The following is a 26,593-nucleotide window of genomic DNA, read 5'->3' as shown; positions in this document are numbered from 1 at the left end:
AAATAAGTCTCTTCTGCTCGCCAAGGCCTTATTTATTATATCAAATATACAGTAAAAACAGTAATATTGTGAAATATTATTGCAATTTAAAATAGCTGTTTTCTATTTGCTTATATTTTAAAATGTAATTTATTCCTGTGATCAAAGCTGAATTTTCAGCATCGTTACTCCAGTCTTCAGTGTCACATGATCCTTCAGAAATCATTATATTATGCTGATTTCATTCATATTTTTGAGAAACTATGATATATTGTTTTCAGGATTCTTTGCTGAATAGAAAATTCAAAAGAACAGCATTTAAAATCTTTTGTAACATTATAAATACATTTACTTGTAATGAATTGCTGAATAAAAGTATTAATTTCTTTCCAAACAAATCTTACTTTCCCCAAACTTTTAAACAGTAGCGTAAATAATGGTGATATTTAGTTTTATGTAATATATTTAGTTTTAATTTGAGTGTATGAACTATAATTCGTTATTTTTTGTTTTCAGCTTGTAGTGAAGTTTACTACTAAAGTATAGTTTGACTGCTTGAATTACCAGTTTCAGATCTTTCCAGTATTACAAACAGTCTTGTGTTTTCTTATCATATTTAAGCTTTAAAATAAAACAGTTTCATCAAGATTGCATTATGTAGCTATATAGTTGCATGAATCTAATCACTTGGGGAAGCAGTCAGTTTCAAAATTGACATGTTTGAAAATTTTCATGGCACAAACTCAGAATGTTTCCTTTTGATTGACGGCCAAAATGAGGAACCAGAAGCTATTAGTGTGTTTGTATGGACTTTTAAGAGGAGTGTGTAGGTGTTGTTTGTGCTATTAGTGAAACACGGACGAAGAGAAAGACAGGAGGAATGAGGGAGATGGATGGAGAGACAAGAAGAGGATCCGGCGCTTTATTTCCCAGCAGATGGGATAGGAACATTGCTGTCTTAGCCGCCAAACATCACCCTCATAAAAGGGACCTGAATTGTAATGACACAGAAATCGAATAAATGTTGCCTGCGGCATTCTTTTAGCGTTCTCTTTGCGCTCCCGCTCAGAGTCTTTAAACCTGCCCATTTATTAAGCCTTGGAAGAAAACAGATACAATATAGTGATGCACGCCGGCCCACATGCCGAAAGGCCAATTTTAAAAAGGTTAATGCCACATCTTCCCATTTCAGACCTCTTCCATCAAATGACACTTAATCTTTAGTTGTTCACGGTTCCCCGGCCTTCAAACCTTACTGTACCAGCATGACATCTTCATTGTATGTCAGCATAGTAATGGTGGTCTGTATTGCAGTATAGTATAGTATAGTATAGGCATATAGTACTCCACATCAGCCAAAATATTAACACCAAAATATTCATCCAACATAGATCTCTATGTAAACTGAATCCATTTTAAATTGTAAATGTTTTCAGCTTTCTGCAACAATTTTTTATTTAATTTTCTAGACTATTTTAAGTCATAAAGTGGGTGGGATTAAAATTGAGCATGGCTTTGGCAGGCATGTATTGTGATTTTAAGCGGGTCCTAGGGTGCCAGAGTCTTCCCCTGCTCTACGGCGCCCCACAGTCCAGTGTAAATCTGTGGTGAATTGTAGAGATCTGAATAAATTCTAGCCATTTCACTCTAAACCAATGTACAGTTGGAAAGCGGAATAAAACTCGAGCGTTTGAACAACTGAACACACATCTCCAACCCATATTTCTCCGTGACGTGTCAACGGTCGCTTTGGCCAGGTGGTATTTATGGGGCGGAGCTTTAGGTTCTAGAGAGCATTTGATTGGACAGAAGATGTGATGAGAAGCTGAAGTCCGCGGTGATGTCATAAAAATCCATGATCCATTTTAGCTGAAGTGAGTGAGAGACTGTAAGTTTTGAATGCTTATATCTCCTAAATGCGGATTTTGTTATTGGTTTGGAACACATAGCTTATTCATAACCTTACGGCTAACATATTCATACTAAAAGCTAAAAAACTTTTTGACTTCAGGGGGCCTTTAACGGGAATGAAAGCGAGGCTGTGAGGGATAGACATACAGCTCTTGAGTGGTTGTACTGTTATTTACTGTTTTTGGATTGTTTTGCTTATGAAACACTGCCAAAATTTCTTTCCTAGAAATTTCAGTAGGCAAAAAACTCTAGACAACATGAGCTGTGGAAAGATTTTAAGTCTATCCCTCACAGCCTCACTTTCATACCTGTCATGGCGCTGCTCTAAATAAGGTCTATTGAGGCAGATGTGAGACCGGCCCGCTTATTTTCACGTTACCACACGGATATTTTTCTTATAAAAATGCATCGCTTGGCTTCAGAAGGAATTTATTAACTCCCTGGAGCCGTATGGATAACTTTTATGATGGATAGATGCACTTTTTTGGGCTTCAAAATTCACTACCATTATAAAGCTGGGAAGAGCCAGGATATATTTTTTTAATATAACTCAGATTGTGTTTGGCTGAAAGAAGAAAGTCATATACACCTAGGATGGCTCGAGGGTGAGTAAATTATGGGATCATTTTCATATTTGGGTGAACTAACCCTTTAAAGCCTGTCAATCAAAATTAGAGTGCCACCCTCAGGCTGAATAACGACATTAGATCTCTCCCAAAAGTGTGTCTGCATGTGTTCAGTGATTTATAATATAAAGCTTACAAAATGTTCATCATAAACTAGCTCTAAAACCCAGAATCTGCCCTACCTACATTTTACAGTCAGGAGCTCCACACTAAAACTAGAGTAAAGTACTCTAAGAGTTTAGTTCTATACACCCTGAATATTCTGGGTTCAGTACAAGTTCATCTCAATTGACAGCAAATGTGGCATAATGTTGATTACCACAAAAAGTCATTTCAACTTAACCCGTCATGGTTATGGTGAGGTACAAGGGAAGTGATTTTTTTTTTTGTCAACAATTTTTTTTTTTCATTAAGCACTTCCCTCTGTATTATTTGAGCTGTAAAGCTGTTTAAATCATCAATCTTAGTCATTTTAGGCTGTTAGAATTTATGGTGATTTCACATTAAATCATGTAAACACATTTTTTTATATTTGTTTCTGCACTATTGAATGAGTATGAGTATTGTAACGTAATTGGCCTCATTGACTTCCGTTGTAAGTGCCTTACTGTAACCCAGGTTTTTGCCTTTTTAAAAGAGTAGAAGGCATAAGTTGACATTAATTGTGTGGTAATCAGCTTTATGCCACAAATGACGATGACTTGTCTTGTACTGCACTACAGGAGTATAGGACTCCACACAGAAGTATAGTATAGCTCTTTTCACACGAGTCCTCGTAGGACTGTATCTCGAGCGAGAGGAGACACGAATTGAATTTGTCAGGCTTCACCCATGTCTGTTCTTCTCATGTGGAGCTGACTCCCACTGGTTCTGTACTCTCCTTCTGTCACTCTGTGACTCATCAGAGGTGTTAACACAGTAGAGAGAGGAGTGAAGGGGACTGCTCAGCACTACAGATCCAAATGAATCTGATCCAGCAGACATGGCTGTCTAAGGCTGCTGTTTGCCCCTTTATGGACTGCAGAGAGAAGAGAGAATCACAGTTACTGTTCGCTCCTGCTCGGGGAAACACTTAAGCCCCTTTGTACATGCGATTGTGCCCAATTTAGGATTCTATGTAGAGTGGTAGGATTAAAGTATTGTCACTGCTGCATACAGATTTGATCAATGTAAAGCTGCATTCAGAGGGAAACATGTCAAAGTGAGCTGGTCATGTGATGCTTAGGTTCCACATGAGAATATACCGTAGACTTCTGTTTTTATATGAAGGTAATTAAAAGTCTGTCCATTCGTCCGTCCATCCATCCTCTGTTCGGTCCATCTGTCCATCCATCCATCCATCCATCCATCCATCCATCCATCCATCCATCCATCCATCCATCCATCCATCCATCCATCCATCCATCCATCCATCCATCCATCCATCCATCCATCCATCCTTCCATCCTTCCATCCTTCCATCCTTCCATCCTTCCATTCATCCGTCCGTCCGTAAGGCCACACATATAATAATGGACATGGCAAAACACGTGAATTTAAATACACTATAATTTGGGGACAAAATTATGCTTAGACCTAAGCCAAATCTGATAAAACCGTCCTTTGGGAACCTCTAGGATTGTCCTCAATTGGAAAAACATAAATAACTAAAAAATAAAGAATAAATAAGAAAGAATAAAAATATTTATTTCTTTAAATTACTAGTAATGATAAAGGAAAATAAAAAAATAATACATAAAAATATTTTTTGAAAATAAATGTACATTTGTGTAACTGTGTGCATATTTTCTGTATATGCAGTTTTGTTTTATTAAATCATCTTTATATTAATGCAAAAGTTTTCTTAAGCAGGTAACTTTTGAAAAAATGTATTAATGCCAAAATTGTTCGTTGTGACGGAAATTTCAACACAACTGTGGAAAAGTCTTTATTAAATTAATATTATTATTACAATTTCGGGTAAGTCCGTAGTAATTATAATTAGGTTTATATAAATACAATAAATGTCTATGGTATGTCCTCCTTTGGAGAGTCAAGCAAGTATGTGCACATCCGTATTGTTTCTTTATATCTATATTTCTATTCGAGCTGATAGATGGTCTTGTGAGTTGTCTGAGAGTGAAATGTCTTAATATCTAAATTTGCCATGCATTTTAAATAGAATGACCACCGAAAGTACAATGATTACCTGCATTGAGACACAGAGTATAAATTTCTAATCAGTGATCCATTATGTTTTTTATTATTTCTGCATTCGTAGATAATTACCTGAGCACTAGACAATTATAAGGAGTACATGCTTCAGTTAATGACACAATCAATCATAGCAGACACAATAAGTCCTTGATTAAACACAAGTTATGGTGTATCGAATCACCCTGTCAATAACCATGGCCCTGCTTGCTTAACTCACTAACATTTAAAGTTTAAATCTGTAAAGCACTGGTGACAGACGTGTCTCAAGGGTATGTCAGCAAACTATGTATACGCTAACATGGGGTCTGAAAGAGAAGTCTCTTATGCTCACTAAGGCTGCATGTGTTTGATCAAATATACAGTGAAAACAGCAACATTGGGAAATATTATTACAATTGAAAGTAAGTGTTTTCAATTGTAATATATTCTAAAATGCAATTTATTCCTGTGATGGCAAATCTAAATTTTCAGCATCATTACTCCAGTCTTCAGTTTCACATGATCCTTCAGAAATCATTCAATGCTGATTTGCTGCTTAAAGGGTTAGTTCACCCAAAAATGAAAATTCTGTCAGTAATTACTCCCCCTCATGTTGTTCCAACCCCGTAAGACCTTCGTTCATCTTCGGAACACAAATTAAGATATTTTTGATGAAATCTGAGTGCTGGATCACTCCTCCATAGGCTTATGGACACTATAACTTGCTGGCCCAGAAAATGTATTAAAGACATCGTTAATATAGTCCAAGTGACTCCAGTGGCTCAATCTTTATAAAGCGACGAGAATACTTTTTGTGCGCAAAAACAAACAAAAATAACGACTTTATTCCACTTTTCATTTCCTTCTCTCTGGGCCTCGAGTCTTTTCACGTAGTGTAATAGCGTAGCGCGTCTGTGTTGCACGTCACCACGTATCACACACATGACCAGCGTCGCCCAATAGTGAGCCTACGTGGTGACGTGCAACACAGACGTGCTACGCTATTACACTACGTGAAAAGACTCGAGGCCCAGAAAGAAGGAAATGAAAAGTGGAATAAAGTCGCTATTTTTGTTTGTTTTTGCGCACAAAAAGTATTCTCGTCACTTTATAAACTTAAGATTGAGCCACTGGAGTCACTTGGACTATATTAACGATGTCTTTAATACATTTTCTGGGCCAGCAAGTTATAGTGTCCATAAGCCTATGGAGGAGTGATCCAGCACTCAGATTTCATCAAAAATATCGTAATTTGTGTTCCGAAGATGAACGAAAGCCTTACGGGGTTGGAACAACATGAGGGGGAGTTATTACTGACAGAATTTTCATTTTTGGGTGAACTAACCCTTTAAAGGTGCAGTATGTGATTTCCGAGAATCATTGTTGAACACTGTTGACGTTTGAAATCAACCCAACCAAACACGCCCCTCCCTTCATTGCTCCGCCCCCGAAATGCACGAACACGCAATGTCTCTTTATCATAGCTGAAAAACAGCAAAATAATGCTTCACGAAAAATAAAGTGAAGACGACAAACGAACGAATAGTAAGCACAAAAGTTTTAACACATTTTTGATTATTTGATTTTGTTTGTAGTGTTTAATTGACGCCCCAAACCAGCCAGAAATTCAAATCTTTTCACAAATGACTGTAACCTTTTCTGAGTCTTGAACAGCCGTCCTGTTGCAGATGGCATATTATGCTTCTTTTTTTATTTATTTTACTGTTTGACTTTGTCAACTTTGTTTGAAAAGCTACAAAGTAATTTCAAAGGGAGTTCTTCTCTATATCAGTGCGCACTGTTTCTGAACTCCCTGAAATGATTCAATTGTAGTCTTGAGTTTTCTTCCGGAAACGAACGTCACAATTTTCCTTATTTAAAAATGTCTTGCCCAAGGCGTACACAAAAAAGGGAAGAGGCCTGGTTGAGTTATAAGTAGTGTGTTTTTGCCATGTCCAAGTGTTAGTTTTTACACCCGAGAAGCAGAAACTCATGGCAATGGAATGGGGCGTGACATTTCCCAAACATGCTTGAAGCGGTTGGCCAATCACAGCACACTTGTCCAGCCGACCAATCAGAGAACATCCCACTTTTCACAAGGAGGGGCTTCATGGAGACAGGACTTAAACAGAGTGTTACTGACAGATTGGAAAGAGAGGTGCTGCAACAATGTCTAATATGTAAAAAATAATGTGTTTATTGAACATTCAAGCATGAAAACCTTTTCTAGTAGAACCCAAAAACAAAATCAAGAAAAGGCCATAATACGAGCTCTTTAATATTCAGGTTGTGAGGAATTAGACCTTTTAAAATATTATTTAGCTGTCCTGTCATTGTTCTGACTTTTGAGCATGGACATTACAGGAAGCTTGATTTAGCATCGAGTGCGTTTACCCTCTAACTGTTCTCTTTACTGTTAATTCACTCCCTATTGAAGCTTTCTCTCCCCTGCCCAGGCTTCAGGATTTCAGTAAGGATAAATTCAATGCATATTGATATGAGCAATATCTCAGAGTGCATTGGGTGCATAGTTCTTCTTATTTTAATAAAGATATTATGAAATGCCCTCAGCAGAAATCTATCAGCCATGCGATGAAAAGTGTGATGAATTTGTCAGTGAGTTTATTTCTGCCACAGAGAATATATCCTAAAGCATTTGTATATGTTGTATGTTATTTAAAACTACTGTCACAGTGATTATTCTAGACTTCAGTGAAATTAAATGAACTTTAAATAGGCTTCTCATATTTTACTCTTGAGAAAAGGCCTCACAGGTCTCCTGGTATAGTTTCAGAAAAGATCTCAAGAATGTCTCAAACTGTGCCCTGATTTGCCGAGATACCTGCAGTATGCAGTCTGAAGTCAGAAATCTCAATATGACCACAAACATTTTTCATCAAATTCTTCCTAAAACAAATAACCTGCATGCCAACAGTTGTCCCATATATATATTACAGTGCATGCATTTGCTTTTCTCAGGGACATGCAGAGAGTTTCTCAGAGGCAATATATAGGCTATTTTGCCTATATTTGGACTTCATTTTACCTAATATGAAACGGTAAATCAATATGCAGTCCATAAATAATAGCAAATTGAAAACTACTTACCATTAAAACTAGTGCTTTCAGGTCAATTCATGTCCGATTTTTAAGCGACACAATTCAATATTACAATTAAACATTCCGCAGATCGTAAATCGTAAATATTTTGGGCTTGACAAATATTCATTGTTGGCTCCCATTGCTAATAATCCAGATTTTAGACATACCTGTATCGATGATGGTTTTTATGAGTGGAGAGAAGCTGGTATCACAAGAATATTAGATGTTTATGCAGACAATGCGCTTAAGTCTTTTCAACAATTACAGTATGAGTTTAATATTTCTCAAGCCCACTTCTTTCGATACTTACAAATGAGAAGCTACCTTAGTTCTATTGAATACTATAAACAAGGTGGGAAAACAAATCTGTGCTTGATAGCATTTTATTAAAGGCAGCTGCATTGAAAAGTAAAACAATGACATATATTTATGACCAAGTTACACCAAATAATAAAGGTTTAATAAATATTAAACAAAGTTGGGAACTTGACTTTGGTGTTACACTGGAAGACCAGATATGAAGACAAGTATTAGATCATGCAAGACAAATTACTAAATCAAACAAATCAAATGAAGTACAATATAAAATCATTAACAAGCTGCATGTGACTCCTTTAACTCGAAGTAAATATGACACATGAACAAAATTTAGTTTGAAGTGTAAAAGGGTTACAGGAACTTATTTCCACTTAATATGGACCTGTCCTTTAATTGCATCATTCTGGTCTTCGGTTGTTCAGGAAATTGACAAATCTTTTGGGATTAAAGTGCCACTGGATCCCAGATTGTGTATCCTTGGTGTAAACAATTGTGTGCCGGAAACAAAAACAATATCCATAATGTTGTATGCTGCTCGCCTTTCCATACTTCATGTTTGGATTAAAGAACACTCTCCTACTTTAACTCTTTGGCGTGAAAAACTCTTGTCATTGTTACCATACGAAAGACGGCATAATGTACTGGATGGAACTCTGGATACTTTTGTAAATGACTGGTCTCCCCTTAAAGACTATTTTGGACGTGAATGGCAAGCAATAACGTATTGATATGGACTGAAAACAAGAAGTGTCCCCCCCCCCCAAATAAGTATTTAAATATGGTCTGTGGTTTGTATAAAATTGTTGTGCCACATCATGAATGGTTGGTGTATTAAACATGAAAATGAAATTAAATAATTATTTTTAACCCTCTGGTACTGTTGGCGTGTCGCCCAAAAATGACAGAATGTTTTATTAATTCAATGAAATGATTATAGTATATTTTAGTTCAATAATGTATTTTTATTTTATATTTTGTATTTTTAGGGGATTTAATGGTTCTAAATTATATTTATGCTGTAGTTATAATTCATTTATTAACTTTTTGAGCATAGGCCTGAAAATGAAATAAATCTTGAATGCTTTGGAGCACAGACTTCAGTTTGGTGTCTTTTTAAAGACAAGACATGACAGAATATTGCTGAAGTGAAAAAAGTGAACTTGAAAAAAAGAAGAATTTTACATTTATTGTTAGGAAAAATGCACAAAAATACCATTTTCAATTTTTATATGAAATATATATTTTCTAAAACTGAGAAAATCAAAGTCATAAATCTAAACTAGCTGTTTTCCAAATTTGAGGTTGATATCTCAAAAAATTAGCTTTCAGTAAGAAATTGTGCGCAGTACCAAACGTTTCCAATAGATGAAATTCATCTCTCATTAATTTCCAATGCGGTAATTTTTGACTGCGAACAACACAAGTTTGACTACTTCTTTTTTAGGACAATTTAACCTTTTCAAATCATGTTCATGATTTTCACACAGCAAGTACCAAAACCTTTACCAAGTTTTGTACCATTCCATTGAAGTAAAATAATAATAATAATAATAATAGTAATTTTGTCAAAAACAAACATCCCATTTATTCTCGCATTCAAAATCAACATATTTTTGTAATCGATTACATCGATGTATCGTTCCAGCCCTAATTTATAATTTAGCTTTCTACATTTTTTAAATGGCTCAAGGCTTGATCTGCAATGACTGAAACAAAGCTAGTCAAGTGTTAGCAATTGGCACTGAGTCACGCAGTGGGAAATGTAAGGGTGGAGTTGACATTTGTTTTTCACAACATTTTGACCTGGGGTTGAGAAAGACTTTTAACGTTTAAAATTGATGCCCTTTACCTTGAAATAGGCTGAAAGATCATTAATGTACCATTGGAAATAGTACCTGTAAGCCTTTCCCTCTGAGTCGAACTGTTTCGAAGTCAATATAGTGTCTAAATTGAATGTTGGGAAGGAACTTTGGATCCCTAGTTGGACTGAGATTAAATTTCTTTGCAGAATACAAAGCTGACACTGAAATAATGAGCTTTTCTCCCTCTTTGGCGTGTCTCGGTTGATTCAGACCTGGGTAATAATGGCTTTAGATGAAGCAGGATGGGAAAGACGGCCTGATTTTCTGCCGTTGAAGTTTCACTTGAAGTTTTAGGGCAGCATATAATGAGGGACCAGGTGCTGGAAATATTCCTGGACAGACAACAGAGCAAGACACACACACACACACACACACACACACACACTTCTCAGCCTGACTCACTGTTACTGTGAAACCTGCTATTTTAGTTCTCACACGCTTTTCTCGTTTCTCAGAATCTGACAGAGGAAGTGTAAGCTTTTGAAGTGTCTTGTGTGTACATTCGAGGCTCTCTGTGTGTACCCGTGCGCTGGTGTGTTAGCCGGGCTCTCCGGAGACGTTGTTATGACCATAGAGAAAGCTGAGAATCCATTCTAATTGCTCACTAATCCCAGCACCAGCCTGTGGAAGAAAGAAGAAGAGAAAATCATTACTGCTGTTGACATGTGATAAACGACCTCAGAGTAGCAGAAAGTCTGCACTAACCCTCTCATGCCTTTATAGGCAACTTACGGACAAAAAAAAAACTGAAAAAGAGGCCAAGAAAGGGTTCAACAAAAGCTTAAGTGATAGTTAGAAAGCAAGCAGCTGTAAATGTGAGAACGCATAGGACTCGTATGTAATTGAACGGAAATGTGGATATTAAGTAAGCTCGGTAAAACAAACCACAATACCTCATTCACATGTAAATTTGATCATGAATAAAACATACAAGTAGACAAAAACAGTTATGCAATGATCAAAAGTTTCTTTATGACACACTCCATGACTCACATTCATACTAAAGCAGTTCATCTTTAAACAGGACACACATTCAGCATCTCTTTCTTGGGTAATAATGTTGTTTTCTAAAGGCTTCGGAATTATAGGTTCAGTTATGTCAGCTCTGGGATTTCCATAATGGTTATTGATCACCATTGACAGTTATTTTGAGTGAAACGACATTAAATAGCTCATTAGAGGATATTGATTAAATGCTTAAGTACGTCCACAGCTCTTATTCTTTCCGGCTTCTCCAAAAGTGTCAACAGAAAATCGCTCACAAACAAACTTACAGCATGATGTAGTGCGGCGACGAACTGATAAAACGGCCACTGGCAGATTTTTAAGATTCTTGTGCTGGAGTGTGTGTGTGTGTGTTTGAAGTAAACAGCAGTTCCATTAAAATGGTTCCATTGAAAGGATTTCTTTGAATAAAGCATTCAATCACCTGTGAGTTCTCCTTCATGGTCGATTTCTGCATCTGTCATCCAACTATTTTGCTGGCTTTTTCCAAATTTTGCCACAGACGTTCTCTTATGCAGAGCCATCTTGAACTTTCTGTGTCTGTATCTGATATTTCACAATAAAAACCAATTCAATACCAATACAGATTATTTTAAAAGGATAGTTCACCCAAAAATGAAATTTGTCTTAAATTACTCGCCCACCTTCATGTCATTCAGAATCCTTAAAGGGTTAGTTCACCCAAAAATGAAAATTCTGTCAGTAATTACTCACCCTCATGTTGTTCCAACCCCGTAAGACCTTCGTTCATCTTCGGAACACAAATTAAGATATTTTTGATGAAATCTGAGAGCTGGCTCACTCCTCCATAGGCTTCTAAGCCACTATAACTTGCTGGCCCAGAAAATGTATTAAAGACATCGTTAATATAGTCCAAGTGACTCCAGTGGCTCAATCTTAAGTTTATAAAGCGACGAGAATACTTTTTGTATGAAAAAGCGTACTTTTCATTTCCTTCTCTCTGGGCCTCGAGTCTTTTCACGTAGTAAATCTGCGTAGCGCGTCTGTGTTGCACGTCACCACGTAGGTGAAATGAAAAGTGGAATAAAGTCGTTATTTTTGTTTGTTTTTGCGCACAAAAAGTATTCTCGTCGCTTTATAAACTTAAGACTGAGCCACTGGAGTCACTTGGACTATATTAACGATGTCTTTAATACATTTTCTGGGCCAGCAAGTTATAGTGTCTTAGAAGCCTATGGAGGAGTGAGCCAGCTCTCAGATTTAATCAAAAATATCTTAATTTGTGTTCCGAAGATGAACGAAGGTCTTACGGGGTTGGAACAACATGAGGGGGAGTAATTACTGACAGAATTTTCATTTTTGGGTGAACTAACCCTTTAAGACTTTCGTTCATCTTCGGAACACAAATGAAGATCTTTTTGAAGAAATCTAAGAGCTTTCTGTCCCTCCATTGACAGCTACACAACTACTTATTTGACGCTTCAAAAAAAACGAATCCATATGAATTGAGTGGTTTAGTCCAAATTTTCTGAAGAGACCTTTCACTACTATAAAGATCACTTTATATGATGAACAGATTGAATTCAGGTTTTTATTCACATATAAACATTCATCACCTCACACATCAGTGGTGGTAAACGGACACAACATGCATTATTATATTATATTGTTAATAATATAATAATAGTTGTTTATTATATTGTGTTATTATATATTATATTATATATATTGTGCTATTATATTGTGTTATTATAATAACGATAATAATAACAATAATTACAGTACATATTGATTTTATTGTTATTACAGGTTGCTTTGAAAATCTCTAACCATAAGTATGAGCAATAGCAGTGATGCTTGCCTTAATGGGCACCACTAATGATAATTCATAACCATAATCTTTTTTTTTTTTATTAACCTCAAATCTGTCATTTTGAAACTTTGCCACTAAGCGGCTTCTGTTCTATGTGAAAGTTCAAGAATGACCACTTCAGACAAGTAAATATGCTTAGCTAAAGAGGAAACCTTTTTGTCACCCCAAATAACGTTTTCATATTCTTTTGGAGAATCATTGAAAGTCCTTGTCAATCCGTTTGCGTTCGTCCCCCAGATTTTGCCCTGCTGTATTGATTTATCTTTCTATTTTCATTCAAACTGCTCGGGAAGCTGCGGCACAAAGCTCTTTAAATCTCCTCCTGTGAATCCCCTGGGCAGATGGATTCAACAAAGTGTTCAGCTATCGTTGATTTCAAACATATGCCACACCCCCCTGCTTTAATTCACACACCAATGTTTTTTTTTTTTTTTGTCCTACAGTATCCAAGGCAAACCAAATCAGACAGACCCGAGCATGGGACCTAAACCTGGGGGTCCGCCAGGTACAGGACCCGGTCCTGGAGCCCAGACACAGCCTCAGGGCCCCGGTCAGGGTCAAGCTGCACGGAAGAACCTCCAGGTGGACGTGGGGAGCAGTAAAGGCGGGCACCCTGTCTCGCCCGGGGGCAGCGCTCCCTCCTCGCCCTATTCTTTGCCCCAGATCGCACCCATGCCCAGCAGCAAGCTGTGTCCGGTGTGCAAGAGTGCAGATCTGACGGGCACCACAGACGGCCAGCCAAACTGCAATAAATGCACACAGTGCCACTCCATGGTGTGCAACCAATGCGGATTCAACCCCAACCCTCACCTCACTGAGGTAAGCAGCCCAATGCATGTATTTTTTTTCCTTCTGTATGGATGCATTATGAAAGCTTGTTTCTGCCACGAAATAAAAAAAATAAAAGTAATTTTGACCATTTATCTCACAATTCTGAAAAACTCAGAATTGTGAGTTATAAAGTCTTGTTGTTTGATTAAAAAGTCACAAGTTGCAATTACCTTTTTTAATTTCTGTGGCAGGAACAAGCTTCAATAAAACTTATCAAAAGTGACAGTAAAACATTTATAACGTTACAAAAGATTACTATTTCAAATAAGATATCATGATTTCCACAAAAACATTAAGCAGCCCAACTGTTTTCAACATTGCTATTAATCAGAAATGTTTTTTGAGCAGCAAATCAGCATAATATAATGATTTCTGAAGGATCATGTGACACTGAAGATTGGAGGAATGATGCTGAATTGTCTTAGTTTTAATGTGAATTTGATCACATTCATCTTGGTGAGCACGAGAGACTTCTTTTCAAAAGCATTAAAAATATAACTGACCCCAAACTTCTGAAGGGTGTATCATAAGTCCCCCGAGAGAACTATTACAGACTAGTCTGAGCTTGAATACTCGCCATCAGAAAGCAACTGTGTGATATAACATGGCGAAAAAAAAACATTGCAGTCCAAATGATTATTTTCGATTAGAGTTTTACTGTTAACGATAGATTTTTGGAGGAGAGAGAGAGATGTGTTAAACAAAAAGCTCTGGGTAATGAATCCTACGCTTGGTCTCAGCCTCCGTCTGGCACGAACCCAGGACACACACTGCACTCAACCTGGAACTGCTCAGAAGAGAGTCCTCCGGGGCGTATGGGAATGTGTGCGTGTGTTTGCTCTGTTTCTGCGTGTAGGATGCATTGGAAAGACCGAGCCAATGTTCAGAGATGCGTGTGTGGGAAAGCGAGAGGGCGCGCGGCTGAGCGTGTGAGGGTGAGATTGTTTCAGCATGTTCGAGGATGTTGCTCGAAGTTGCAAATGGCTGGTGGTGCTTTAAAATCCTGCAAGTGTGAGTTAGACAATGGACAGGAGGACGGAGAGGAGGGGATGTTGACAGCTCATGGTCGCAGAAGGATCAGCGTGGAAGGGGCTCTAAAGTGATTTTTCAGGCATCTGGTCTCTTGGCTCTGAACTCCAGCAAAGCCATCAAGACGGGAAATGCAAATCAGTCCCCTAGTCAGTAGCCGAGGGAAATTTTAGAAGGGTTGAAGAACAGTTCAGACATAGAATTACATATACCAAAAAGCTGTGTCGTGTAAATGTTCTCTATAGAAAGCTCACATCTAACATAAAAGTTTGGGTTTATATAATATAACACACACACACACACACATATATATGTACACACATATATTATACAAACGCAAACTTTTTGGTTAGGTGTGATTAATTGCGAATAATCGATTTGACAGCCCTAGTTTAAAGGTAATAAACCAAAAACAGCCTGCTGTAAAAGCTGCTGTAAGCATTTATATTTTTGGAATACCACTTATTAAAATGCCTCTACTACCTGGCAGATTTCACTGAAATAGCTGTCCTGAAATCACACATGACATTTGTTTCCATGACAGCTCTCGGCTCTTTACGTGGTAAAAAAAAAGATGTGAATGCAGCCTATGCGCATTAGCCAATCAGAAAAGAGCCTCTCTGTTGGTAATTTTGCATGCTAGGGTTGGCTGATGTGTCTTTGAAGGTTGCTGTTTGGAGAAAGATCGTGTGGTTGAAGGGATGGTCTTAATTCAGACCATCAAGATGGCTAACACACACTACCATTCAAAAGGTTGTGGTCTCTTATGCTCACTAGGGCTGCATTTATTTGTTTAGAAATAATAAGTTAAGTAATATTGTGAAATATTATTACAATTTAAAGTAACTATTATCTATTTTAACATTTTAAAATGTTATTTGTTTCTGTGATGCAAATCTATTGTCACGTGATCCTTCAGAAATCATTCTAATATGCTGATTTGCTGCTCAAGAAACATTTCTTATTATTGTCCATGATAAAAACAGTTACGCTTCCTATTATTTTTGTGGAAAACATGATGCTTTTTTTCAGGATCCTGTTATGAATAGAAAGTTCAAAAGCAGCATTTATTTGAAATGTATTTTTTTTTTTTGTAACAATGTCAGTGTTTTCACTGTAACTATTGATCAATTTGAGTCATTTCTGAATACATTTATACATTTCTTTAAAAAAAATTACAGACCCTAAACTTTTAAAAGTTAGTGTACGTCGCGGAAAGTGTGGGATGTGGAAAATTGTGACTTGACTTATGCTATAAGTGGACTTAATAAAGTGTTAAAAATATGGCATTTAATAAATGAAAGTTTTTCAAAAACCTAAAATGTTTCTACTAAATGATACATAATAATAACATTCAGGCATTATAATCAGACAATTGATAAATCTGTATCATGTTTCAGCTTTTGACTATCATATCTTCACATTTTCCACAGAAGGCTTCATCTTAGAAATTCAATTGGGGAAGCTTTTGGGCCCTGCTGTGCCGCAGTGAAACAGTGGACACTACAAAGCGGTTCTGAGACTGTGTTGATTTATATTGACGTTACAGCACATAGCATACAGCACTAACTCAGCGTTTTTAACAGCCCTGCTGTCAGTTCAGCTACATGTGACAAAATGATGGGAAGTATGTCATCTGGTGTGTAATTTCAGGGTTCAAGAGCAGATGTTTTATGAGCAAATGGTTTGAATTACTAGAGATCTCTGCAAAATAGAAATACAGCAATATTGGGCTGTATTCAGATTTGTTTGAATTATAATTTGTATGCATCAAGCATGAACTAAGCATTAGCATACATTTCAGTGAAACAGGATACATCGTGATACTCTAAATCAGTTGTATCTAGAGTAGGGGTGGGCGATGTACTGGTTGAAGTGACAAACTAGCTTTTCTGATCACTTTGCTTTCGAAAGAGAAGATGAGGAAGAACGTGTTAGGAATAAGGTGCATTCTACGTGATGTGGAATTGACAGTCCTGTCAGTTGTTTGGCAAAACAAACAGGCTATTGAATCAGCTGTATAGCCATATGGCAAACATCTAGACAGAAGCGTTCAGACTGAGGAAATTATCTAAGGATTAATAGCACATTTATCTAGTAATTTATCTTCATTTAACACTGAATAATATCAATTAAAAATAGTGCAATATTGATTTGACCCAATACCCAAATGTATGCGAAATATTTGTATGCTTGTTCAAAATTTGCTTTCTTAGATTAGCAACATTTCAACATCAATCTCTGTACTACCCTTGTACGCTGAGTTTCCTCTGCACTTCACATGCCGTTTGTATGATGCATATATAGAGCGTTATTAATTGAGGAATTCAGTTAGGATGAGGCTTAGAAGGAAAGAAGCTGACTGTATGTAGGAAATATCGAGTTGTTACTATATTTTGTGTTTGTCAGAATGTTCCGGTACTGATGTTTTGTCCCAGGTGTTGCACTAGTGAAGTGTAAAGATATCATGTTAAAGTTGAACTCTAAATGTCTCTTGGTGAACAAAGCATAGAGAACATGAGACAAGAAGCAAGAACAGCTGGTGAAGAGGAAAATGAGGGGCGATCTGATCTCTATGCAACAGACACCTGGAGAGAGAGAGAGAGAGAGAGAGAGGCATGACATGATGGTGACAACACTGAGTGGGATGCGGGAACCAGGGATATACGGACAGAGAAATAGCAGAGTGGGGAAGGGGGATGGAATGATAGAAGGAAAGAGAAAGTGGCGCTGACACACTCCAGTAGTCACCCACCAGCATACAGGAGGCGTTCCCACTCTGCCATTGGCTGATCCTCTATTTATAGATCCTGCTGTGTCTCTACAATGATGCCAGAGAGTGTGGAGGATCAGAGGCGAGAATGGGACGGAGAGAGCAATGATGGTGTAGAAATGCAGAAAACGAGAGGGTATAAATTGATCAGGCAGCATGGAATCAATATTGAGATTTTTTTTTATTGCAGTATTTATTATAAATGGTTTCTCTGTACACATCTTTTTTTTTTTAAATTCATATTTCCTCGTAATCTTTAATCAAAATAACTTCCTCTCCCTTGCAGTGACATCTCATCTCTTCTCTGATGATGTGTTCACTGGCGTGAGGGCGGGGCAACCTGTCACTCACATGAGATCCACCAATAGCAAATCACAACCATTCAATCAATTCCCCTGACAAAATCAAGTCCCGCCCTACATTTTTTCTTGTTTGAGAAGCCGTTTCGCTCTGATATACTTCACAATAGGGAAGATAAATCACCACTTCCATTTCATGCCGACTTTAAGCTAAAAATAGTTGTGCCTGTTTGGCTCATAAACACTGTTCGCTCTGAAAGCTCTGGGGTAATGATGGTAGAATATGAACATCATGAATTATTCTCACTCCACGAGTTCTTCGGAAGTACGTGAGGAAATCTGTGACTTAACGGGAACGTGAAAGTTAATAGATCGGTTTTGCATGCTGGCTCTGAATGTCTCCTGTCTTGTGGTTTTCACGCTATCTAGTGGATCCGTCATGAGACTGACAGCGGAAACTGAGTGTAGGGCCATCTGGGCTACAACACACACATCCCAGCACAAACACAAAGAATACATGCACACACACACTGCCACGACCCTAGAGATTTCATGCTATTTTTCCACCATTACACAAATCTGCCCATGCAGGCAGCATTTGTGTGTTATTTGCTTACCATATGTAATGCTAAATATACACACCGTATGTATTTTCAAGTGCATGAATGATGTTTTTTTTATAATTTTCTGACATTGTTATATTAGACATTTAGAGGTCAGATTTACTAACAGCTTGTGTCAGCGCAAACCCTCTTTTGGCGTTAAAAACTACTGTCAGGACTTTCTAAAGAGACGCAGTAAAAAACGAGCGCTGAAAAGGCATGGACAGGGTCGTTTTTGCGGCTGACCTTATTGCATATGCATTTGTGGGAGTTTACCATCAGACGCAAAATTTATGGAAGGAGAGTATTTAAATGAATCATGCAAGGTGATTTACTAAGGATTGCGCCATTATTTACCACACAAAAAAAGCATGTCTTAAACCAGACGCTAATTTGCGGTGCTCTTGGTAGATTGCGATGGTCATTAAAGAAACTTTACACTCCCATTGCCGGTTTTATAGCCTGACGTCGTCATACTCAGATTCTAGTCAGAATGTGAGTCTGATACTGCTCCATTGGGCTGTGATTATGGGGCGTGTTTCAACCGAACCAGGAAAGAAAATGCCTCTGCACTCAATTGGATAGACCTACAACCAATCAGAGCAACGGCGTAAGTGACGTATGTTCTTCATTCATCTTTTTGATCGACAAATGCCTTGATCGTGGTTCTCTGTTTCTCCTTTAAAATGAATGCGCTGTCGATATCTTCTATAACAGACGCGATGGTGGAATCTACACATCTCAATTCTCCTGCGGCAGTCATCTTTGTTGTAAACGAATTCAACCCAAGCGCTCTTTGGTGACGTGGATGATTACGTTACTGATGATCATCTGTCCATCATCGTATAAAGCCCGCCCTCACAATCTGATTGGTCCAAACAGCTCTGGTTCGAGCATAGCTGCTCCACAACGGATCAAGTCCAGACCAAACTTCCCGACCTCAAATGTTGTGGGCGGGGCTAAGTTCGGCTGGCATCCAGGCTAGCGTTTTTTTGGAATTGCGCTTTCACGCTAATTTGCCCTGTTCAGTAAATCTGGCCCTAGGTGTCCAAAAAGAAATCATGGATATTTAGTAGTGTTTGTGATTTGAGGTGAAGTTGCACAGTTTATGATGCTTTTATTGTCAGATTTTTTTTTTTTTATTGGAAATATATTATTTAAATGTAACATTAACAAACAGTTTCTGAGAATATATTTATTTAACTATACAGTAGAACACTTGACTCTAGCATCAAAGTTGTGAGTTTTGCATGAGCAGTTGGGTACTTTTGATGCCGTTTGAGAAATATAGAATGTTGTTTTCGTTTTTTTTGTGCGAGCGAGATGAGTTAAAGGTGCAGCAACCAATTTCTGAAAAACACTGTTGAAAGTAGATCGGGCTGAGCACCACATCACACTTGTAACCAATCAGAAGTAGGGGGCGTGTCCACTCATGATGGGGGAAGAGAGAGAGTGAGCAAGATGGAGATTTGAAGAAAGACTAGAAAGAGAGATGGCCAACAGACAATACAAAAGAGAAAAGGTCAGAGGAATATCCCTGGAAAAAGAAGGGCTATGATCAGGCAAGAGCTTTAGGATCCACATTAATATTAGAAAAGCGTTCCTGCGCTGTAGAGACACCTAGGTTGCATTGTTTCTGCTCCATACATGAGTAATACTGGTTTTGCTGTTTCACAGCACCAAGATATGCTGTTGTTGTAATATTAGCTCTAGTAACAGGACAGTGTTGAGTGTCATTGTCTGGAGCTGGTGGGCTGCTGGTGACTAACAACCAACTCTTGCTTGTATATACTCTTGTGTATGTACATTTTTTGTTCTTCCTTGTCGATTTGTTCATCATCTTCGCTTTATTTTCCACTTAGCATTATTTTGCTTCACCTCAGCTATGATAAAGAGACATCCCATCTTGCATTTTGGGGGCGGAGCAATGAAGGGAGGAGCTGTTTGTTTGGGTTGATTTCAAATGTCAACAGTGTTTCTCAGAAATCGCTTACTGCACCTTTAAGAGCCTTGTGCATAAATTTACACTATGAGTGTCATTCGCACAAATTCACTTAAAGGAACTAAATGTGTTAACGTGTTATCTGTGGACATATGATAAGATAAATCTCGGTTGAATATTTTAATCACCTTTGGCTATCCTTTTATTTCCCCTTTTAGCACGGTCATATCAAACAGCACATGGTAAAATTGGATCAGAAGGGCTTGAGTTGATATTGAACTGATGTGTGAAATGGCTGCCGGTCTCTGAGGGCTGAGTAAGAATGCATCGCTCACCACGCAAACATGATTAATCAAACAATAGAGTACTGTGCTTTTTCTAAATGGCACAGTGTCTCGCTGCCTCTCCGAGACAATAGAATCTGTCATGCGTTAAAGAGACTGACGCACCACTTTTGGCGCTAATAAACAAAATATGCATTCATGTGAAAAAATGTGTTGTAATAGAAATAGTTTCTGAGAAACAGGATGTTTTCTCCAATAAATTATATGATTCTGTGAGTTTTATAATAGGAAAACACCTTGTGTTTTGCATAGCGCAGATGTCTTTGCTAACGTTTTGATTACCTGAAGGTCACACCTGGACCTTGTGGAATATTGTGGGCTATTCCGTCTATTCTGCATTCACAACATGTCGTAAATTACCATAATTACAAGTTGACAACTCGTAGAGTTTACTCAGAGCTGTTTACGTCCTTGGATTCTGAATTCATTTGTTTCTATGGTGATGGTTGTAACACTGAATAAGAGATCATTACGTGGGTGGCTAGCCAACTGTTTTGTGCTAGCTTTGCTAACAGTTAACCATGGTTTGTTTTATTATTATTATTAAGTCTTATTAAATGACTGCAAGTATCAAACAGAAATATGTGTTAGCTACCAACCCATCTGTAACTTTTAATGCTGCAGCTTGTTAAACTGGTGAAAATGGACAAGCAATGGACAGGCAAAATTAGAAATTAAAGAAATAATAAATCAGTTTGGTCACGTCTGAGTCTAAGTGAACTTGAAATTACTTGAAATCTGTGAGTGAGCCAGCTTTTACTGTATAAATTAATGTTGCACCTGCTGCCGTCAGTACATTTGGATTTTGTTTACAGAAAATTTGATGACCTATGATCAAGTTTAAAAACATCAACCTACTGAATATATTATATGGAAGCATTATAAAAATGAATGCATACATTTTTTTAAATAATAATAACAACAACAACAATAATAATCATTATTATTGATTGTATTATACTGAAGCGATGTGAACAATCCATAAATTATTTTGTTTAAATGATTATCTAACATAAATGATTTTATAATAACCATAATAATAATAATAATAACAATAATATTTTATTATTAGTAGTAGTAGTAAAACCAAACTACTGATTGTATTATACTGAAACAATGTACAAATTAATAAACAATTTGTTTATTATTATTGATATTATTATGACACTACTGATTTTATTACATTGAAACAATGTAACAAAAAAAAAAGCTTTTGCTTTGACCACATAATATATATGTTCCTAACACTGACACTGTCATAATATTTAATGTTTCCAACATACAATTACGCATCCAACCAAGCTGTAAAAACCTTACAGCCACAAACTCATAATTATGGTGATTCTGACATGACGTGAGTGCAGCTATAGCTTAGCATTTTGATTTCCTCATTAATGGAGTTCAGTTTTCTCATTACTTTGTTATTGTGACCATTATTACTCACAGAAACATGTCACATTCATTACAGCAAACTGATGTAGTTTTTAATCATCTTTAAACACCTCAATTACAAGCTACCCATCAAGTGTACACTGTGGTACTCTGCAAAAAAAAAAAGGGTTCTGTACCTTTAAATCTCCTCACCAGCATATTTCCATTAATCAGCTTTATTTGTGCTTCATATGCTCTGATAAGCTGTCAGTTTGGTCTAATGCACGGAGAGAAGAATTAGTTTATGAATCTGGTGCCCGTGGAGACTGGAGTGAAGCTGTGTTGTGTTCTTGTGTGGTGTTTATAGAGATATTCAAAGTATTTGGGGGCCCTCAGAATGCTCTTTTGATGTGTCTCGTCCCAGTTTCGGCTCTGCACTTTGCTACTGTGGATTGTTGTTAGGAAACTGCAGCATTCAGTCTGTCTCTCAACCACTTTAGTCTGGAAACAGGCAGCGGTTCGCCTCCTCGATCTGTCTCTCTGCTCTTATGCCACAGACTGCCTCTACAGCTGGTGTGTCTCTATTTGTCTACAAGACTCTTTGATTGTGACTCCATCTGTTTGTCTGTTTGCCTTTCACCTGTTCTCAATATCCATATCATTTTGTCCTCTAGTTCTGTCTGTCTCACCAGCTGCGTTCTGTTCCGGGTTTAAATCAAGAAAACATTATTTTTCAAAACTAAGTATATACTAAGGACAGCATGCACAGATAGAAGACAGCAAGATATAGGGTGAATTCAGGTTGTTTGGGACACTTTTCCCAAGCCATCTCAATGGCAAATATATATATAATTCACTCAATTATTTACTGTACTCACCTTAATTTTGTTCCAAACCTGAAAGACTTTCTTTCCTCAATGGAAACAAAAAATAAGATGCTTTAAGAATCTTAATGCTGTTCTTTTTTAATACAATGATATTTCACAGGAATCACGGCAAACAAATAACACCCTTAATACGCTTACAAATAAAGGTTTGTATTAGTCAGCTGTTAATTCAATAACTGCTATGATCTGATCGTTGAGTCAGTGAGTTGAATGAATCATCCAGTTGGGTTTGTGAATCGAATTAGCCTGTTGACTTAAAAGAACAATTCATTCTCTGATACACTGTCTCAGTGATTTAGTCACATCATTTCTCAAGGTAACTTGTTGGACGGGAACATTATCATTAAACAAGTGAAAAATGATCTAAATTTCAGTCCGTTTTTTATATGTGAGAAGAGATCACATATAAAAGTCACCTGCGACACCTCTAGTTTGAAATGACATAATCGTCAGTAAACCAACAATATCATTTCTATGTGAACTTTCCCTTTAAATGTGATCGTGAGACGTGTACAGTAAATATTTATTATTAACTGAGCACTGTAAGGGTGCAGTATGTTCTGCGGCGTGTGTGTGAGTGTTAGTATTCAGCTCAGTGTCTTTGAGAGATTCTCCGCTTCTTGTGGATTCTCTCTCTCACACCAGCTGACTAATCAATACCTCGGGTGCTGCACCATCATTTGGGTGTAAATCAGTGTGTGTGAGTGTGGAAGCACTCTCATAAATCACATAAAATCTTTGCGCACATGCATAAGCACACATACGCGAAAAGTTGCTTGTTTAAATATGCACAAGTCCTGCACGTCCTTACGCAATTCCCAGTTGAATGCTGTATATTGTTAGACTTGCAAGACTAACAGTGTAAATGTTAATCAGTATCTTCTTAGATGTTTGTTTGATGCTATGGAAATCTGTTTCATAATGTATGATGCATATATATTTCTTAGGGATGGCTGTTTCTCAATTCCTGGAAGATTACTTCCTACACTGCATTCTTTATGCATCGTAGACACTGAATGTTAGTTTTTGAATATTTAAATGTCATGCCTGTTAAAATGAACCTATATGGTGTCCAAAAATGCTGTCTATGTAGGTTGCTCGCTAGGTTTTAAAAGACAGCCAATGTCAGCTATCAGATATTTAGTCCACTAATAGTCAGAATTTATACAGGGCAGGAGAACATGTAGATTGAATCAATAGGCCCAGCTTCAATTGGAACACAACTCCATATATGGAGAATGGGGTGGGACTTGAGATAGGCGGAGTCTTAAAGGAGAACTTCGGTCAATTTTAACATTGAGCTCATTTTTTTGTACATTTGGAGTGCTGTCAGTACAGAGAACAACGACATAAATCGGTGTTGCCTCCACTTGTTATCCTCGTTTTAAAATTTGCACCCTGTTGACTTCAATGGGGCAAGTTTTAAACCTGCTTTTAGCCTCTTAACATCCTTGATGTGTCATTACAAGTGCACAGGTCATGTGAGTGATTCCTTCGGAGTGAACGCGGGTGAATCTGACTGCAGTAGATGTGAAAGAAATATATAAAAAATGATGTTTATTCAGCCAGCGCACATACCTGTATTTACAACCTGTTTTCGGTCGAAGTCCACAGTAATCGATTGTCGAGTTCACGCGCCTAGGTTTAGTACCTATGATCACGCGCGTGAACTCGACAATCGACTACTGTGGACTTCGACCGAAAACAGGATGTAAATACAGGTATGTGCGCTGGCTGAATAAACATCATTTTTATTAATATCTTTCACATCTACTGCAGTCAGATTCACCCGTGTTCACTCAGAAGGAATCACTCACATGACCTGTGCACTTGTAATGACACATCAAGGATGCTAAAAGCAGGTTTAAAACTTGCCCCATTGAAGTCAACAGGGTGCACATTTTAAAAAGAGGATAACTCGGTGTAGGCAACACCGATTTTTGTCGATGTTCTCTGAACTGACAGCACTCCAAATGTAAAAAAAAATGAGCTCAATGTTAAAATTGACCGGAGTTCTCCTTTAATGGGTGGAGTCAGTTTTTTCACTCTCATGTTGTTCCGAACCTTTTTTCCATACCAAGACAGCTGGATGTGACCATGTCTCTCAAGCTCCAAAAATGACCCCAAAACACCATAAAAGTATTCAATATAACTGGTGTAATTATATAAGTTTTGTCAAGTAATATTTTGATAATCTTCCCTTCCACAGAAGCTCTAAAGTTTTTCGCAATCAAGTTATTCAGAAATTGCTCCTTGATATGTCACACCAGATTTGACATCAAAATGTCATTGGTCTTCTCTGAGGACAAAGCTATTGTATGTGGTCATTCGAATCACTTTAATAGTATTTTTATGGTATTTTTTTGGAGGCTGAGACATGGGATCACTTAGAGCTTCTATTGTACAAAAAAGGGCTCTGCAGAAAAAATAACAGCAAACAGATTCGGAATGACATGAGGGCGAGTAAATAATGACAGAATTCAACAACCAAGGACACAGAGACAAAGATGATGATTATATGAAGCAAGACAGCATAAGAAAGTGGGAAATGACAGTTAGAAAAAGAGCGTAGATTGGCACCGGTGACCCAATCCTGTTGTCTTTCTGTAATTACCCATCGCCCAATGGGTATAGAGCAGGGGTGGGCAACTTCGGTCCTGGAGGGCCACTGTCCTACAGAGTTTAGCTTCAACCCTAATCAAACACACCTGAACAAGCTAATCAAGGTCCTCAGGATTACTAGAAAATTACAGGCAGGTGATTTTTTCAGGGTTGGAGCTAAACTCTGTAGGACAGTGGCCCTCCAGGACCGAAGTTGCCCACCCCTGGTATAGAGTGTTTATCTGCTGTATGTTTGAGTGACAAGTGCAGACATGACACACACACACACACACACACACACACACACACACACACACACGCACACACGCACGCACACACACACACACACACACACACACACACACACACACACACACACACACACACACACACACACACACACACACACACACACACACACACACATACACACACACACACACACACACACACATACACACACACACACACACGGTCTGCTCTGTCTCTGCCACTCAAATTGGACTCTGACTACTGCCCTGTCCTTCAATATGATTGACAAACATTTCTAGAGACATTATCACCAACTAACACACACAGGCTCAAAGTTTGACCGGATGACAATCACACAAACCCTTGCTGACTAAATAAAGTACATTAACACTACAAAACCTCAGCAAATAATCACTCAATACCCAAACAGCTGGATAAATTCACAAATTGATGAGCCAGGCATCAAAAGGTCACAGATTATTTTTCAGGCCTTTTTAAATATTTACCATTATTAAATTAAAGGTTATGAATGACTGTGTTCGAGTTCAATCCCTCTAGAATGTTTGCAGTTAATAATTGAATGAAAAATATTCACCTGTGACAGGTCTGGCTATGAGAAATCTGCTCATTATTTTTTTTCATAACCCAGAAGCTCATGCAAGCGAGAACATTTACTCACAAACATAATTTCTGGAACAGTCATTAAGTCTTTATATTTCAGTAGTTGATATTAGTTTGGTTAATTGGATTCATGCTGAAAAAATGAAAAGTACTGTGATGATTTCAATGAGTTATTGAAAACGTGGGGATGAACTGTAGATGACGGATGTTCGCCTGGTGTGAGTATGGT

The 26,593-nt window shown here is 37.6% G+C and overlaps 1 protein-coding gene across 2 annotated transcripts in view; it reads left to right on the top strand.

Moving 5' to 3' along the window:
- Positions 1-26,593, top strand: part of bsnb (bassoon (presynaptic cytomatrix protein) b) — an 88,412-nt gene that overhangs the window by 3,435 nt on the left and 58,384 nt on the right. For both annotated transcript variants that reach the window (XM_084395719.1, XM_084395718.1), the window contains exon 2: positions 13,256-13,631. In XM_084395719.1, the coding sequence (XP_084251845.1) occupies positions 13,256-13,631 (376 nt within the window). The remainder of the gene's footprint in view (positions 1-13,255; positions 13,632-26,593) is intronic.

Source organism: Rutilus rutilus, assembly GCF_951802725.1.
Source record: "Rutilus rutilus genome assembly, chromosome: 22".
Classification (NCBI taxonomy): Eukaryota; Metazoa; Chordata; class Actinopteri; order Cypriniformes; family Leuciscidae; genus Rutilus; species Rutilus rutilus.
Note: the sequence above shows the minus strand (reverse complement) of the source record. Positions and strands in the feature narration are given on the sequence as shown.